Source organism: Notolabrus celidotus, chromosome 15, assembly GCF_009762535.1.
Source record: "Notolabrus celidotus isolate fNotCel1 chromosome 15, fNotCel1.pri, whole genome shotgun sequence".
NCBI classification, from domain to species: Eukaryota; Metazoa; Chordata; class Actinopteri; order Labriformes; family Labridae; genus Notolabrus; species Notolabrus celidotus.
This window is the reverse complement of record NC_048286.1, coordinates 30,005,948-30,023,760: the sequence shown is the minus strand read 5'-3', so window position 1 is coordinate 30,023,760 and position 17,813 is coordinate 30,005,948. Positions and strand designations below refer to the sequence as shown.

The following is a 17,813-nucleotide window of genomic DNA, read 5'->3' as shown; positions in this document are numbered from 1 at the left end:
AGGTTCAAAGCTTAAAGTCCAATGAGCTTGCCAGTCAAGGTACAATGATTTGGTTTAAAGTAGATGTATGCAGCAGAAAGCATGCAAAGAAAAAGTGAAACTGAATGAGACATGATTGGAAAAACAGAACAGAACTGAAACCCTGGATGAATTATGACGACACAAATGTCTCTTCTTGTCACAGAAACCCTTTTGAGTTTTGTGGACGACATCTTGTCCGGTGCCAGGTCTCCATGTGTGATGCTGGGCGACATCCCCAACCTCCTCTCCTCGTCCATCAGCATGATCATCCGCTGCCTGGAGCCCGACACCACATACATGTAAGTTACCCACTTTCATGTCATGGACATGAACTCTCACAAACTGACCCAGGCGTCATGTCGATCAGGATGAAGAAGCTCCTCCACTGTGTTTAAAGTGAAAACCAATCCCTGCTTAGCTTCATCAACTACAACTACACTCAGAAAATGTTGTATGCACATGCAAAGCACTTGATTTTTGAGTTTACTGCTCATGTATCCTATTTTCCCAGAATGCATTGTGTGAGGAAATAGAGGAGCTCCTCACAGCTGGAGGAGATTAGGGTAATTGTATTGTGGTGAGACAGCTCCAGAGAGAACAAACAAAAAAATCATCTTTGGAAAAACATTGTCTTTTCTCTCTGGTTCGTTTATACACAGTGTCATTTCAAAGTCAAGTCTGATTGACATCTTATGTTGCACAGATTGCATCATTTCCTGTCAGAATAAAACCTGTGAAGTTTGCTTATATCTTTTAAACAAACTTCTCAAACAGTTTACCTGCAGGATTAGCACTAAGCCTGGGAAATGCAGCTGTAGCAGCTAAAATCTAAATTAAACATTGACATAGTTGATGTGACCAATTTCCTGAATTGGAGCTCTTTAGCCCAACGGTGGCAGCTGCCATACTGATAATACAAACAAGAGGTTATGAGGCAGAGTTGAGGCAGGCCTTGTCAGTCAAGTCAGCTAATTTTGCCTGCTTATGCAAACTACAAACCATAATCTTCAAAACCAGTGAGTGAGAAGATAATTCACCCACTGTATGTTGAGTTTGAATTACTAAAGTTCTGATTCAGACCAAAACCATTTTTTGAACCAGGCTGGAAACATTTATTACTGCTGTGAAGATTGGCAGTTTCGAATGGCTGACTCCAGTGGACACTGCACCTTTGTCACTTTTTTCAAGTTATTTTTTTAAGGTTTTATTCCTTAAAGGTGCAGTTGGTAGGAATGTGGTAAAAAACTATCCTTTTTTTCTGCTGGGTTTGGAAAAAAAATCATAATACCCATCGGTACTCATTAGTAATTGAAGTAATTTGAGATAATGCCCAAAATCTCTGTGTTTTTCAATGCCTTTGTATCAAGCAATGTTATCATTCCCCTTTGCTCCCGTTATCACCAACCAATCAGAGCTACTCTTCAACCATCTGTCCCGATTGGTCGAGTGGCGGCCCTTATTAGGTTGTCCTGAATATCTGGGAAGTCTGGCACTACTTCTTCTCAGAACAAGCACAAGAAGTAGAGGAAATTTGGTGGGGTGGGGTAGTGTTGACATTTGAAATCTCTCTCCAAACTGATGTTTATATCACAACTACCAACAGCAGCTTTAATTTAGAGAAGATAGGACAGTGAATAGAGCGGGGAGAAACCAAGAGATGGAGTGGGCAGAAGAATGCAGGACAGGGCTGCAGGCTCAAATCAAGCCCACTTGAGGACTGCAGCCTCTGTACATGGGGCGAGTAACCTAACCACTAGTCCAAACCATCACCCCAGCTTTTTCACAGTCCTTATTTTTAACAATTGAGGATGCAGCTTGGCTAAAATACGGTTATTTAATACCCAAGCTATGTCTGTGATTCTGTCAAACATCTGTGGTGTCACACTTTCAAGTTGGTATATTCAATGCATGTAGCTTTTTTAACTTGTATGACCTGTAAAACAAATGGTAAGCCCCAACGTCTTTAGATGCTGACCAAAAGCAAGCACCATTATTTTTGTTTGGAGGGTTTGGTGCTAGTTAAATCTGAGATTTGATTTAAGCTCAACTGAACGAATAGAAGTGAATGGTAAGATGCAACAAGTCTAGGCTTTTATGTGTGAGCACAGGTAGTGCAAGGTTGCTTTGATTCACACTTCTGTTTTAATCAAAGCTCAAATTATTTGAATTCCTACATCCATTGTCCCTTGTTTACCTCAGCATACAATAATCTGAGCTCATTTGAGTTTATGTGTTATCCTACAGTAACCCCAAATAATCTGAGTAATGAAAAGTTTGCTCTGACAAGCTAAACCAGGTCAGTAGGTGAAATATAGGCTGACTTGAACTTCATGGACAAAACATCGCTTTGGAACAGAGCAAGTTCACTTCCACAGCAGGGTTAAGTTTTATGTTGAGTTTCAAAAGACATTTGGGATGTTGAGGGTTAAGGTCAGGGCAAAGTTCTAGTCCCCAAAAAGAAGAAAAACTAAATTCAAAGGCAATGAAACAAACTAAATTGTATATGTGACGCTCAGATACATGTGAGATCTGCTTCAGGACTAATCAAGATCTAGTAGCTCATTTCATACAGCTAATAGTCAGATGCTCTCATACACATGCTGACATTTATCTCACAGAGAGGCCTGCCAGAGGAAAAGCCACACACACTTCTCGAAGAGGAAAAAAAAAAGCAGAGGAAGGCTGAGAGAAAAAAAAAGGATAAGCTGAGACAAATTTTAGGTTAGACGGAAAAAAGAAAAGAAGGGAGAGATGGAGGGAAGAAGTAAGAGCAAAACAAAAAAGAGAGGGAAAAAAGGGGCAGGAGGCCTGATGATGGAACCTCTTCATGTATGTGTGCTGAGTGAGCGGAGCGTATAGCCTTTTAATCCCAGCATCAGCAGGGCTCTCTCGCTCTCTTGCTCTCTCTCTCTCTCCTTTCTGGCAGCTCATTCATCTCTCTGAGCCCAGGCCTCTGCTCACCCTTCGGGGTGCCACTCACTCCATATATCTTCCTTACAGACAGGGGGCCTTACAGAGCTGGGGATCAGGCTCTGTAAGGGGGAAAATGTATGGTTCATGTTATATTATGTAAGCATGACACAGAAAACAAACTGTACTACTGCAGCCAAGGTCTCTGAAGACGTGTTGAAAAGGTGTTCATTTGTTCATTCACATGATCGAGCATGCATGTCTGTCTTCCTCTAAGCCTCTTAATGCACTTTAAATAATACATCTACAGGTTGAAGGTTAAAAGTACTTGAGAGCTGTCTTTTCTTGAGATGTCTACCATCTGTGACTGTTTGTGTGGCTACTCCAGCGCTTGGTGCTGCAGGTGGCTGCAGTTTGTGCTTTCCTCACTAGGTGGTGATATTCATTCAGTGAAATGACAGATTATTAGCTCTGGAGGAAAAGGCTCATGATCAGTCTGGTACAAGTGAGAGATTAATAACGCAGGTGTACAATAATAAGAGTCTTATAATTTGTATCAGCAGATTAATCACAGGCAGCAGCAGCCAGATTTGTGCATCTGTTTAGTTATTGGTACCATAAATTAGCATTACTGGAACACTTGAATGACTGTTTGAGGTTTTATGGGATGATTTGACTGAGGAAATTATTCATCACCCTCAGTCTCACGCAGGTTTTTTATTATCAATCTCATTCCTGTGTCTGCGTTTGTTTGTGTCCAGGTTCCGGCTGTGGGCGGTAGACAACACAGGGCGCCGTTCCAGTCCAAGTGAGGTCACCATCAAAACCCCATGTCCCACTGTGGATGACGTCAAAGCACAAGGTGAGGAGAGAGACACAGTGTGAGGTCAGAGAGGTGAATCATCTTGCAGGAGGGATCGCAGGTGGCTCATACCGATGAGCTCCATGATCCATTTGTCATTGAATTTAAGGGTTACAGTCAGAAAAGCAATAAAAGGTAAAGTGAGATTGAGTTGAAATATGTGTTATTCTAGTTATTTGATATCTGTTCATAAGGCTGGTTGTAAAACTACTCACAGATAAAGAAGGCTCCTGAAGACACTCACTATAAAAAACATGTTTATTCTATGTATTTAAGAAATGACATAACACATGTAGAATTCAAATCATGTGGCCGCTCCCTGCAGAGATGCACAGATGACACTTTGTTGATTTGAATCGGCTGTTTTAAACAAGCTCCAGTCAGTGGACTGTGATAGAACTGGCTTTGACTCTTCACTTTAATGCCCAAAAACACATGCCTGATGTGAAATGCAATACTTCCACTCTGTGCCTCTGTCTTACATATTTTATTGGCATTCTGATCTCAGACAGGTGAATTATTTCCCTTTTTAAAAAAAACATTGTTGACTTTCAAGAGATATATTAGTGATTTGTTCATTTTGAAATGTAAGTGATATGAGAATTTGCCTGTAAAATGACATCTGTTTTAATAATCGAATGACAGTTGGCTGCAAATTGAACACAAATAGAAAAGGGCATAACATTTTCCTTTTTCCCCGAGCTGCAAGAATCACTCAACGACTCGATTCACAGAAGTAAAATCAGAATGTCTTCCGAGAGTCGGCGATAATTTTAGAGTGGAAATGTGAAAAAAGTTTCTAGTTGTGATGATTTGCTGCTTTGTTCCTTCATGTGTTATTACTCAATGAAAGTCAAAAGGCAACTCTCCATTTGTGTTGTCACTGTGAAAGTACTCCTCCATTCAAAGTTTCTGAGAGTTTCTGACTTCTGATTGTGCTTATCGTTGCAGAAATATCTGATAAGATCTACAACCTGTTCAACGGTTACACCAGTGGGAAAGAGCAGCAGACAGCCTACAACACTCTGATGGACCTGGGTGCTCCCACGCTCCACCGTGTGCTCTACCACTACAACCAGCGCTACGAGAGCTTTGGAGAATTCACCTGGAGGTGTGAGGATGAGCTAGGACCCAGGTACAGTTGATGTTTAGACTCTATCAAAGCTCTAAAAGTGAAATGCTTCCCTGCCAGAGCTCTGAAAGGTGAAACAAAGGATATGTCACTTTGGAGGATGCTGATGATAACATTTACGTTGTTGTGTTGACTTTTTTTAACTCATGGATAAACCCTGATGGGAAATGATTACACACAGCCCAAAGCTTGATCTGTAAGGCAACTGGACTGGTAGAAATTCTTGAAGATGTTTCACCTCTCCTCCGAAAGGCTTCTTCAGTTCTGACCAGACTGGCGAAGAGCTAGAAAATATAAGCCTCTAACAGTCGTGGGTGTGTCCAGGAGTCATAAAAGGGTCCTAAGTAGGGACGTTAGTCTAGTTCCTGGCAGTCGTTCTCCTATCACCTGACAGTCTTTCAGTGCCTCCTGGCAGTCGTTAGCCCAGTTCCTGACAGTCATTAGGGTGATGGGTCAGCCACATGCACAAACAGGATACCATAGACATGCATTCACAGAGAGATGTCAAAGCGAGGGAGCCGTACACAGATGGGCGTCGGGGGTTCCCTGCCTTGCTCAACGACGTTCCTGCAGTGCCCAGGAAGTGAACTGGCACCTCTCCAGCGACCAGCTAGTCTTAGTCTGTGGGACTTTAACAGGCAGCCTCTCACTTCCCAAACTAATCCCTGCAGATTGAGACGCTGCTGCTCTCTGTTTTTAGTGAAAAGTTAAGAATTAGATATTTCCCCTCCAAACTGCAGAAACCATCATCTCACTGCTAGTTGAATTATCATATTATTAGATCTACTCTCATCTTGAAGATCCAGGAGTAGACCCATCTTCAACTTCAAATATGTCATATTGATTTAAAGGTACAGTGAGTAGAAACGGGAGTATTTAGGAATATGTAAGGTCTGATTCTGGATTAAAACGCTCCCTTGCTCACCCATCTCCAGTTGCTCAACTGTTTTCAGTCACTGCAGAGTTTTGCGTGTGCATGCCTTCCTCCATAAGCTGACATTCCACTGAGGAAGAGCAACCTGTTGGGTTGAACTTGTACAATTGATACTGACCTTTTCCAAATGATAATGCTAGATAGCTACATACTGTCTGCAAGAGTGAGGAATAGGGGCGCTGGTGGCCTAGCGGTCTGAGCGCCCCACGTACAGAGGCTACAGTCCTCGTCGCAGGGGTTGCCGGTTTCTCCTGGCCGGCCGACCATTTCCTGCACGTCTTCCCCCGCTCTCTACTCCCCTCTGTCTCTCTTCAGCTGTCCTATAAAATAAAGGCAAAGAGGCCAAAAAAAATATAACTTAAAAAAAAAAAGAGTGAGGAAAAGTGACTAGATGAGTCTGTGTTTTGGTACAGCACCACTTTGAGTGCAACAGACTTTAGCAGTTCTATTCGTTCAGCATTTTGAAGATCAAAACAACTTAATTCACATGACACACGTCGGACTAGAGTCATTAAAGATGTGCTCTGTGGGGCACTAGTGGCCTAGCGGTCTAAGCGCCCCACATACAGAGGCTACAGTCCTCGTGGCAGGAGTCGCGGTTCAATTCCCGACCAGTCGACCGTTTCCTGCACGTCTTTCCCCGCTCTCTACTCCCCATATGTCCGGTCTCTCTTCAGCTGTCCTATGGAATAAAGGCAAAAGACCAAAAAAAAAACTTTAAAAGATATGCTCTATTTGTGATCATCTCACCCTTCACCTCTTAAGCCTGGTTTATACTCCTGCGTTGAATCGACAGCATATCCCACGCCGTAGGTCGCTGTGTAGGTAGTTGTGTAACCTATGCAGCGGACTACACACGAAGCCGACACGCACCTCCTCCGAAATGTAACTACGCGTCAAATCAACACAGACCGCAAGCCCTGTGATTGGTCCACTCAACGGTGCATTTACCGCACTTCTGGATTCGCCATACTTCAGCCGTACATCGGCCGTGCATTTAATCTCCTCCTATGTCTCCTCTATTCTCCCCTGTAATCATTGCTGTATGATAAACAGCAACACGTATCAACTCTAAATGATCATGATACATTTGGAATTGCTGTGAAGAAGTAAACAGAGATCTTAGCGGGGCCAGAAAAAAGGTGACCTGACTATTATAGAGACCACACTAGCCTCAAGAGTATTGCTGTGCAACACAGACACATTGACGCACAAATATGTAGTGCTCACGTCTGCATCAGCCAGTGCTGTGTAGGGTCAATGCAGGAGTGTCAACCAGGCTTTCGGGCAAACTATTCTCATGCTTACAGCAAATCATGAGCCTCACTCACAATCCCTTATACTCTTAGATGCTTCCTACAAATGTTACGTTTCCTGATTAAATCATAACTCAAATAAAGGTACGTCTTCTGATACTCTATGTCTTACATATCATGAAATGCTTTTTTTACCCAGGACAAAGTCAAACACATCCCACAGTGGCTCGAACAAACAAATCTCCAGCCCTCTCAAAGCATGCCAGAGTCTGACTTGTGTTTTGGTTCTCAAACACAGGCAGATGTTTCGCTCCAAGCCTCAGAAGTGCTGTCTTTGATTCAGGGCAGTTGTTTCTGTGAATTAGAGTTACAGGTGAACATCATTCAAAGTGAAAGCCTAACCTCTGTGACATCACCGACCATTTAGTTACACACAGCCTAGGAGGGCCCTGATTTCCCCCCAAACTACGGATCACAAAATTTTAGCTGGATGCTTCATAAACAGATCCATGTGTCCAACATAAAATACGCGTATAAATGGCAGTCTGTACTACATCAGCAGGTGAAACTGATTAGCCGAGGCTCCCCTAATTCTCCCAGTTTCTCGCTCTGTCTGTGGGCTCCTCCGCCCCTTAATGAAAGGTTGCTCTTAATAGGGACTGTGCTGGAAAGAGTTGATGTAATTGAGGGAGTTGCTTCTGAAGTGTTCCATTAAAATACACTTAGATTAACAGCCCCCAATTTAGTTAAAGGGAGGGGTGATTAATGGTAATAAAGGCACCTCAGAGCTGGAAAAGCAGAAGAGAAGTGCATTCAAGTTGAGGCCTGGCAACAGGGGTAAGGAAGTATAAACATGTTTTGTTTGGCCAAGTCATCAAACGAACATTACACTTTCCTATGTCTCTGGTTTGGTGTGAGGAAAGTCTCTACCTGAACTGCAGCTTTGTGTGCTGCGTATTGTTACCCAGCAAGCATGCAGGCAGAGAGGTTAATGGCCTCACAGCTCCACCGCTGTGTGACCAAGTGTGCTGACAACTTCCCCACGGCATCAAACACTTTGTTTCTCTGATGTTATCCCTCCGCTGGGAAAAACAAATGCTGCAGATAAACTGCTGCACTGACGCCAGGACCAAAATACTACTGATATCATTTTTAGAAAGCCAAAATAAGGTTCAGGCCTGACTTTTTTGCGCACCCTGTATTGATGTTGGCGGGTGTCTGCAAAAGCACCTCAGATCATTCTGACCATTGGCATTCAGTTGACTCTCACATTAACGTTTAAAACTAGATCAGATTTGTATGTTTGCTGAGCACACTCTGGTCATATCAGGACAGAGACTCTAGCCTCATTGTTCTAAGCCAGTAGATTATTGGTACAAAGTATCACAGACTGCTAAACATAAGGGATGAGCAGTGATGATGATAACCTGTTTCTCATGATACTGCCATGAGACATCTCCATCTTGCTCGTGTCCCTAATCTATTCCTCTTCTTTTAATTGCCTACAAGTACAAAGACGGAGACGGAACTCAATGGAGCGGATCCAGTGGAAGTTAACACATTAACTAGAATATAAAACTATCAGATCAGGTGCTGTGACGGATTGGAGATAGACCGGATACAGATCTGGTGGAATTTGGCCATGGCATCAGTATTTAAGGCACAGTCATTTTTTTTCTGTCATTATTTTCAGTTGCCATCAGGAGGTGACTGCAATTTTTCCCAAAAAGAAGTCCTAATGTATGTAAGCATATTAAAAAGTGACCCAGTCTCACTAAACCTTTATAACCTCACTAAACATTTTACTACAGTCTCAGTTGGAAGTTTTTATTTGTATGTTTTGTGGTTTCTTTTGAATCACTGTCGAGAATCGAGAGTGAAACTTAAGATACGTTAAATCCAGGTTTCATATAGCCAAAGCTACCTACGACTGAAAAGTTGTTACCACGATTGGCCCGTCAACAAATCTTAACAAAATATCAACCAAGTTTTGCCAATATGGTCCATAAGGCTCCAAAGAACAAGCTGTTGACGGTCCAAACGGCTTCAAAGGGTAGTCTACAATCCAGAGTGTCGTCATGGTGGCTACGTCCACTCAATCAATCAATCAATCAATCAATCAATCAATCAATCAATCAATCAATCAATCAATCAATCAATCAATCAATCAATCAATCAATCAATCAGTCAATCAATCAATCAGTCAATCTTCATTTGTATACCGCCAAATCACAACAAACGTTATCTCAAGACGCTTTTACAAACATAAGAGGTCTAGACCACTCTATGTCAAATTATGAACAGAGACCCAACTTCAAGACAGGGTAAGACTCAGTCTTACCCCACCTTGAGCATTGCACATCGCAGTATTTAGCTAGTTACAGTGGCGAGGAAAAACTTCCTTTTAACAGGCAGAAACCTCCAGCAGAACCAGACTCATGTTAGACAGCCATCTGCTGAGACCAAGTTGGGTCTTGAAAGAGGGATAGAGAGGGAGCGGTGATAGTGATGAGACGAGTAGTAGAAGCTGTTGCCGCTGGAGTCCAGCACGTCTGTATCAGCTTGAGTCCAGAACGCCCACAGCAGGAGGATGCCTACAGCAGCTCAGAGGAACCTACGAGACAAGGGAGCTCAGGGACTCCAGAAAGGTCTATGGGGGAAGGGGGTGAGATAGGATCCCAGTGTGTCAGTGCGCCAGTTCCCCCCGGCAGTCTAAGCCTATGGCAGCATAACTAAGAGCTGGTCCAAGCCTGATCCAGCTCTAACTATAAGCTTTATCATAAAAGGAAAGTTTTAAGCCTACTCTTAAAAGTGGAGAGGGCGTCTGCCTCCCAGACCCTGACTGGTAGACAATTCCAAAAACAGAAGTCCTCAAAACAAAAGTCCTCATATCACCTACGCCTGTTGATGAGTTGAGTGTCAGGGCATCATTGGGAATGTCTATTCAGGGACCCACTTATAGAAAACCAGCTCCTTAGCACTACTAATGGTATAAATCTCAAAAGCAAATATCGAAGTATTAATCTTTGAAATGAAATAAGCCCAGAGACCGGGCAGTCCTTCGTTTCTTCTTAAATGACAGTTTCTCTGGCCACTTGAGAATGAATATTCCTCCACCCAAACAACACATCTGTGGTACCGCCAGCAGTAAACAAGAGAGCAGACAGGCTCCCCTTCAGCACCAACACACATGCACGCTCCACACACTCTACATGTGCAGACCTCAGACACGGTTTCATCCTCTCTAATCAGCTCAATGTTTTAATGCAGAGGACTCCTTCGCTCCCCGTCACAAACAATAAGGACCGAATAAACTGGATTTTCATTAGCTAGTCAAAATACAGATAACAAGAGCCCAGCTCAGGCTCTGACTCAATGTAAACTCCTATCAGCCAAGTAAGCAATATCTGGAAACAAATGAATGAACAAATGTGGCTTTATCTTTCTTGTGGCAGCAGATATTCAGATCCGCTGTTTTTAGAAACGTATCGGGTCTCACTGACGAGACTGTTTGGCATCCTGCGGAGGACATTTTTGTTTCCCTTTTCATGCAACATCGCGTGACGTTTTAACTCGAACCATAAACTCACAGAAAAGCCATCTCTCCAAGGCTTGACACTTCTTCTCCCCGTGGGCCAGACCCTGTCGTCACCAGGGGAGCACCCATCATTTTAGACACGCTGCTTGGCTGTTGACTTAAAAAAGGCGAGACGTTTTGGCTTGGCTGAGAGAAAATCCTCCATCCCGGGCCCTGTCTCAATTCTGACCATGTCCTTGGTTGTTCTCTGTGCCCTTTGATGAACTATTAAATTGTTGACTTTTTCCTGTATTCTTTGTTTTTACACTACAGTATCTCTAATCAGAGGAGTGCTTGTGGTAATAAGTATTGTTATGGTTGGAATATCTGGGAGGAAATCATGAGCATAATCACAGCAGACTGTTTACTCTGCTCTCGGACTTTTTATAGTCCAGAGAGGACGAAAATACACACAGTCGAAGCTGTGGTGCCTTTTTTGTCTGGCAGTGATTTATTGGTTTATTTGATGCAGAAATGTGAAAAGAAACATGGTTAAAGTATTTACACGATCTGATATAAATTCCTAGCTAAAATATCCCAATAGCATTGTCAGTGGTGGTTGTTCTAAGTTTGATTAACCAATAAAAGTACCTCATTTGACTTTACAAAGAGAGTTTCAAAGAGCTGCTCTGTCTGCATCCAGTCTTAGTATACTGCTCAGTAGTACTGAAATGACATAAATCAATCAATCAATCAATCTATCTTTATTTATATAGCGCCAAATTACAACAAATGTTATCTCAAGATGCTTTTACAAACAGAGCAGGTCTAGACTGTACTCTACGTTCTATTATTAAGAAAGACCCAACATCAAGACAGGATAAGATCCAGTCCTATCTTACAGACTGGACTCAGTCTGATCTCATCTTAATCCACCATGAGCAGAGCACTTGGCAGCATTTAGCAAGTTACAGTGGTAAGGACAAACTTCCTTAAACTGGCAGAAACCTCCAGCAGGACCAGACTCATGTCTGCCTCTACCAAGTTGAGGTTGGAAAGAGGAATAGAGGAGAATAAGAGAATAAGAGAGAGAGAGAAAGATGATAGTGATGAGATGGATAGTAGTAGTAGTAGTGGTAGCTGTTGCCGCCGGAGTCTGGAACGTCCACAGCAGCAGGACGTCTACGGCAGCGACTCAGGGGAACCTAAAAGACAAGGGAGCTCAGGGACTCCAGAAAGGTCTATGGCAGGGGTGTCCAAACTTTTTTCAAAGAGGGCCACATTTGATGTTGTCAGAATACCTCTGAGCCAGTGGTTCCTACTGAGACTTGGTAATCATAAAAGTTATATATGAACTCTATTTAATAAAAAATTGTCTCAATAAATCAGTAACTAGGTAGTCCTCAGTTCTCCACAAGCCACTTAAACATTGGCAAACTTTATATTCTTCTGGAGGAAAATGTCTTTCATTAGAGTCGGGCAATGTGGGAAAAATATTGTCTCATTGTTTTTCTATGGCAGGATCACGATCTTTTCATCACACTTCTTTTTCATGTTGTTTTTAAGACTTTTCTGACCAGCAGGCAACATTTTTAGAACAAAATAATTATTTTTAAACAAATTTTATGCACCAAATTTAGCCTTTTTAAACAATTTCATAATTTGGATCTTGTCTTGTGTCCTCGTTTGTGTCTTCTGAACTTTTAGTGTTCATCAAGAACATTTTTACATTATGATAAAAACATTCATTTGAAAACCTGTCAACTTAAAGAGTTCTTGTGTTTCTTCTTTATTACCGTCTTGCAGAATTCCCAGTGCTGATGATTCAGAATTTGATTAATTTATGTGCCCCCCCGGGCCTTACTTTGGACATGCCTAGTCTATGGTTAGTAACTTTCAATGGGACAGGGAGGTTAAAGTGAGTATTGATCACCATTTGTGTACGAACAGGCCTCTGTACCTGGTCATGTAAATGTGTGTCTTTAGTGTGAGCTTTTAGTATTTAGTCTGTCACATATGAATATACACTTGCATCTACATGCCTGCTTGAGTGTGTCAAGTCAAACTCCACAGACATTTGGTCTGGACTCTTTTTCAAATGGTACCCACAGTGTTTTTAAGAACTTTTTCCACTCCTATATGTGCATGAGGATTTATGGTGACAACTGTTGCTGTTTGTAACCTGCGAGCCGTTCCTCTGCTTTCCTAAAAAATGAAAGCATAACAAACCACACTTTTTTTTCTTTATTTAAGGCAAATAAATACCCCCATCTCCTCAAACCACTGAATTCTGTGGTATAATATTGGGTACATAATGAGGTTTCAGAAAAATGATATGAATGGCTGTACAGGGGAGCACCGTACCAACACAAGCACTCCTGTCTGCAGACACGCTGACATCATTAAAATCCTTCTTTCTGTGAAGTTTCCAGAGCAGGAAGCGACACTGAGGCTGGAGAAGCTGCTGTAATGTGTCTGTAGACATGCGTTTGCTAAAGGCATGTTGTCCTGCTGAGCATCCATATGTACATGTAACATTCAAAATACACAAAGTAGTTGAATTGGAAAAGCAGCTGCAAGGAGGATATTGCTTCTCATGTATCTCTGTGCGTAAAATGGTTTGCAAATTACAAAGAAATGCCAAAAATAACAAAGAAATATGTTTTACTCTGAGTTTGTTTGCCAAGTTGAAAGGGATTGAGGTCTTTTGTGGGACACAGAATACATTTATTTTCCAAAAATAACATTACAGCATACCAGAAAATATGTTGATACCATGTCCTATATGTTTACAGAGCAGCAGTTGATCTGGAGTCAGTGAAAGGCAGGAGATGAAACGGTGTAGAAGCCACAGGCCACACAGTGTCGGTGTTATTACAGTGTGATCGCGAGTGCCAGCTTCAAGCTCAAAACATGAAAGAGCTGCAGCCTATCAACAAAATCAAGAGGAAAAAAAGAGACACATGATTTTAGCAGGCGTTTGACAAGCGGATATTGGTTTTCCACAGAGACTTTAGCACACGAGTTCAGTACTTATTTCAAACAGTCGGTTTCATCCAGGAAGAGCGAGTTCAGACTCCAGAGTGAGCTGAAAATCTATCCAGACCGCTCCTGTGCCATTCATGGCATTTTGTAGTGATATATCTGATTGGGTTTGAGCAGTGCTTGTATAATTGCTCATGCCAATATTCACATTTGTGGTGGGGTGTCCTGGATTGACACTCATTGTGGGCTATCTGACTACACAGTACCCTGAGTGTATGTATGTGTGTGTGCGTGTGCGTGTGTGTCTTCTGGACTATCAGTATGTGCAAGAGCTCAATTTGGTTAAAATACAGAAACCAACCAGTGAAATGCACGTTATCACTTCTGTTTCAAAAGACATATTTCTTCTATCGTGTTGTTGACTATTTTAATCAAAAGTTGTGTTTGTTTGATAAAGAAAATGTCAACAGGCAGTGGGAAAATGTAATGGACTCCTTTCAGCAAACTGATTTGATCTGAAGTGTGTTAATAATAATAATAATAACCGATATTTATATAGCGCCTTTCAAGAAACCCAAGGTCCATTCACAGGTAGGGGGTTTAGGGGGTAGGTGGGGATATCTAATGGGGAAAGGCCTTGAGGAAAAGGTGCGTTTTGACTGCTTTCTTAAAAGTGTCCAGGGTTGGGGCGCTACGGATATCAGGAGGGAGAGAGTTCCACAGAGTGGGGGCTGCCACACTGAATGCTCTGTCCCCAAAGGTCTGCGGCTTAGTCCGGGGGATGGAAAGGAGACCCAGGTCCGAAGACCTTAGGTTCCGGAATGGAGTGTGTTGGTGGAGGAGGTCAGCCAGTATTGGGGGGCAAGGGCATGCAGAGATTTGTAGGTGAGGAGGAGGAGCTTATAGGTGATGCAGTACTTTACAGGGAGCCAGTGGAGGTGAATGAGAGTGGGGGTGATGTGCTGCCAGGGTGTGTGTGAGAACCCTGGCAGCTGAGTTCTGCACGTAATGGAGTCTGTCCAGGGCATTGCTGGGTACCCCGAACAGGACTCCATTGCAGTAATCCAGCCGGGAGGTAATGAAAGCGTGGATGAGGGTCTGGGCAACTGAATCAGAGAGAGATGGACGCAGCCGGGAGATGTTCTTGAGGTGATTGAAGGCAGACTTTGTGACTGATTTGATGTGTGAATGGAAGGAGAGGGTGGAGTCAAGAATGACACCCAGGTTGCGGACTTCAGGAGATGGGGAGATGGAACATCCATCCACATGGAGGAGGAGATCTCCCACCTTCCTGAGCAGTGGCTTGGGGGCCACAACCGACTTTTTACTGTTGAGTTTGAGGAGTTTAGATGTTATCCAGGATTTGTTGAGTTAGTTTCTTTTGCAATAGGGTTTTGACCAATCAGAATCAAGCATTTAACACAGCAGGGTTATTAAAAGTACATAGTTATTTTGTGAAATGCAGTTTGTTATTTTGTAATATGGGTAAAGTCATCCTTTTAAGGTAGTAACAGTTTTATTTATGTTACAAAAATGCACATCTCTAACTGAATTTACACAAAAAGACTGACTTATGTATACAACACAATCCTGACAGCTGATATCATCTGAATGTAAAGTAATTCATACCATTATCAGTCACTGAATTTGACTCCACCATCTCCTATCATCCTGTCTGTTGCTGTGATCTTCATCTTTCCATCATTGTTTGCATGAACATCATCATCATCACATCAGCATGACGCCTGCGGCATGTCAGCCAGGTGAGTGCCTCCAGCGATGATGACGATCAGTGGAGCATCATTACCGTCCTTGTGTTGTGACCTGTGAGATGATCTGCTGAAATGCCCTTTGTCTCTTCTGTCAGCGTGCTCTATAATTTTCTCTAAGGGTGCGTACTGAATGTGTATCCTGGGTGCTCTGAGGTGTCATCAGTTCATCACTTTAATGAGCTGTGACTGTTGTACGTCCAGCAGACTTGTGGTTTGGCTGAACAGGGACACAGTGCTTCTTTGGCGGGGAGCGTTTGCAGAGGAGGAATGAAATCTACAGCTGCCACTTTCAGACTTTAGACTAACACTTGACAGGGTTTCACTAAACAGGCCAAACAGACTGCACCAGGCTTAATGGTTATTTATTACACACAGGGAGATGTATTTATGTGAGCTCTGTGCATCATGTTACCAATGAGATTATTTTTCAGCTGGCCTGTTTTGGCCAAAGGTTAATTTCAAACATCTTTCTTTGCTCACTCTCTGCACCCTGACAGCCATTCATTAGTCTGTTCTGCTCCACAGGACCGGCTCTGTACTTACCATGGCCACTCATTCCTTCAGTCAGCCATTGATCCAATGTTTCTCTTCCATCAGTCCTACCAAAGACCTTCAGCAGCCACTGTGTGCTTTGGGTCAGAGTTGGAATGTGTCAGTAACAGTGCACCTTACTCTGAGCACAGGCAGACAGGGAGAAGTGCTGGATGGGTTGGTTTCAGGTTTTGTTGCACAGTGATGTCATTGTCGAGCTACAGCTTCACCACAGAGTGATTTATAAACTCTGGACAGTGAAGTGTATCCAACTCACCTCGGGTTCACAAGTGTGTCCCAAAGCTCACTGTGTTTACTGATGGCTGACTGGCTGCTGTCAGGTACAGGATTGGGCAATGTTAGCAACTGTGTTCTGTCTGTTTTTATAAACATGCCCTTACTTTCTTTCTTTCTTTCTTTCTTTCTTTCTTTCTTTCTTTCTTTCTTTCTTTCTTTCTTTCTTTCTTTCTTTCTTTCTTTTTTCTTCACTCTGTCCCAACAGGAAGGCCGGCCTCATCCTCTCCCAGTTGGAAGAACTCTCCCCGTGGTGTAAGGGTCTCCTCCAGGAGCCCAAGATCGGCCTCCGCAGGATGTCCCTCAAGTTCCTGTCCTGTCGTTACACCGACACCAAGACCTTCGGGCTGAACTGGTCCGCCATGGGCCAGGACGTGCACAAGGCCTGCGACGAGCAGACACTCACCGTCATGTATAATGACTATGGCGAGCCCAAGGAGTTGTAGAATTATCCAATAATCCAATAATCCAATAATCCAGAGCCTTCAACTCGATGTGTACAGGAGTTTAAGAGATCTGTCAGAACTGATAAAGAACCTATTAAAATGCAGGTTTCACATTTGCTAGATGTTTTTTCATTTTCTTTTTTAAAAGCGATCCTAGACATTATTTCTAATGCCATTAAATCTTTCCTAATCTGTTGCTAAATGTATTCAAGTGGAATAATATCTCTAATGCATGATGAAGATCTGATAAACTGGGGCTTTGATAATCCTTTGCTGTGTTTAAAGCTACAGTTTGCTTTAGTCCATCCTCATGAATAATATAATAATATATGATAAAAGGATATTTCATTGATGGATGGGTAATATCCATTCCTTGATTGATCATGATTTAAAGCATCATATAATCTCTGGAGAGATATCAAGTAAGGTTAACAAAAGTAAAGAAATTAGGACAAAGTTTGTGGTTCAATCCCTGAATCTTCTGAAGTGTCCTCAAGCAGGGCACTGAACCTCCCAATGCTGCTGAGTTCAAGCACTGTAGCAATGCTGCTGTTTACCATTTACTGTGAAGCAGCTGAATGCACAGGATTGAACAGTTCACTGACTAATCAAGGGTTACCTATCTGCCTATAGTTTGAGGTTGGTATGTTTCAAAATCTGACTGTAAAATACTTTGTTCTGGTTGTTAAAGCATAAAAGGTCTTGTCCTGGATAAACCTGCTCCTTTCTGCCGGTTTGGATCCACAATTAGTCTTAGGCTGTTTCTGAAACAGCCTCCTACATACTACCTACTAATGTAGTAGGCACTAGGTATTGCCTACTTCGTACTGCGTTTGAATTAAGTCTGTAGTCTGACTGTTCTGTTCTCTTCTTTAGCATCACTTATGATTTTAGAAGTTTAGAAGTGCTTTATATGGAATTTATTCATTTTCACAGCACCTAAAAACTGAGTCCCCCCCCATCAAAAAAGAAGAGAATAGAAAAAGCAGAACGAGCGCTGTGCATTGTGGGAAACAGTACGCGAGGGAGACTGGTCTGATGCATGCTATGAAATTTTCCCAAAGCAGTAGACATCCAGGGAGTTTTGGCATGCTGCAGATTTTGCTCTACTACTTACTACATACTGAATTTTGCCCAAATCAGTACGTACTGC

At 42.5% G+C, this 17,813-nt stretch overlaps 1 protein-coding gene across 1 annotated transcript in view; it reads left to right on the top strand.

The window, feature by feature from the left end:
• The window catches only part of astn1 (astrotactin 1), a 616,195-nt gene extending 599,419 nt beyond the window's left edge, over positions 1–16,776 (top strand). Inside the window, exons 20-23 of the mRNA XM_034703125.1 lie at positions 185–320; positions 3,693–3,793; positions 4,745–4,928; positions 16,423–16,776. Coding sequence (XP_034559016.1) covers positions 185–320; positions 3,693–3,793; positions 4,745–4,928; positions 16,423–16,660 — 659 coding nt within the window. The 3' untranslated portion in view covers positions 16,661–16,776. The remainder of the gene's footprint in view (positions 1–184; positions 321–3,692; positions 3,794–4,744; positions 4,929–16,422) is intronic.
• The last annotated feature ends 1,037 nt before the right edge of the window (positions 16,777–17,813 follow it).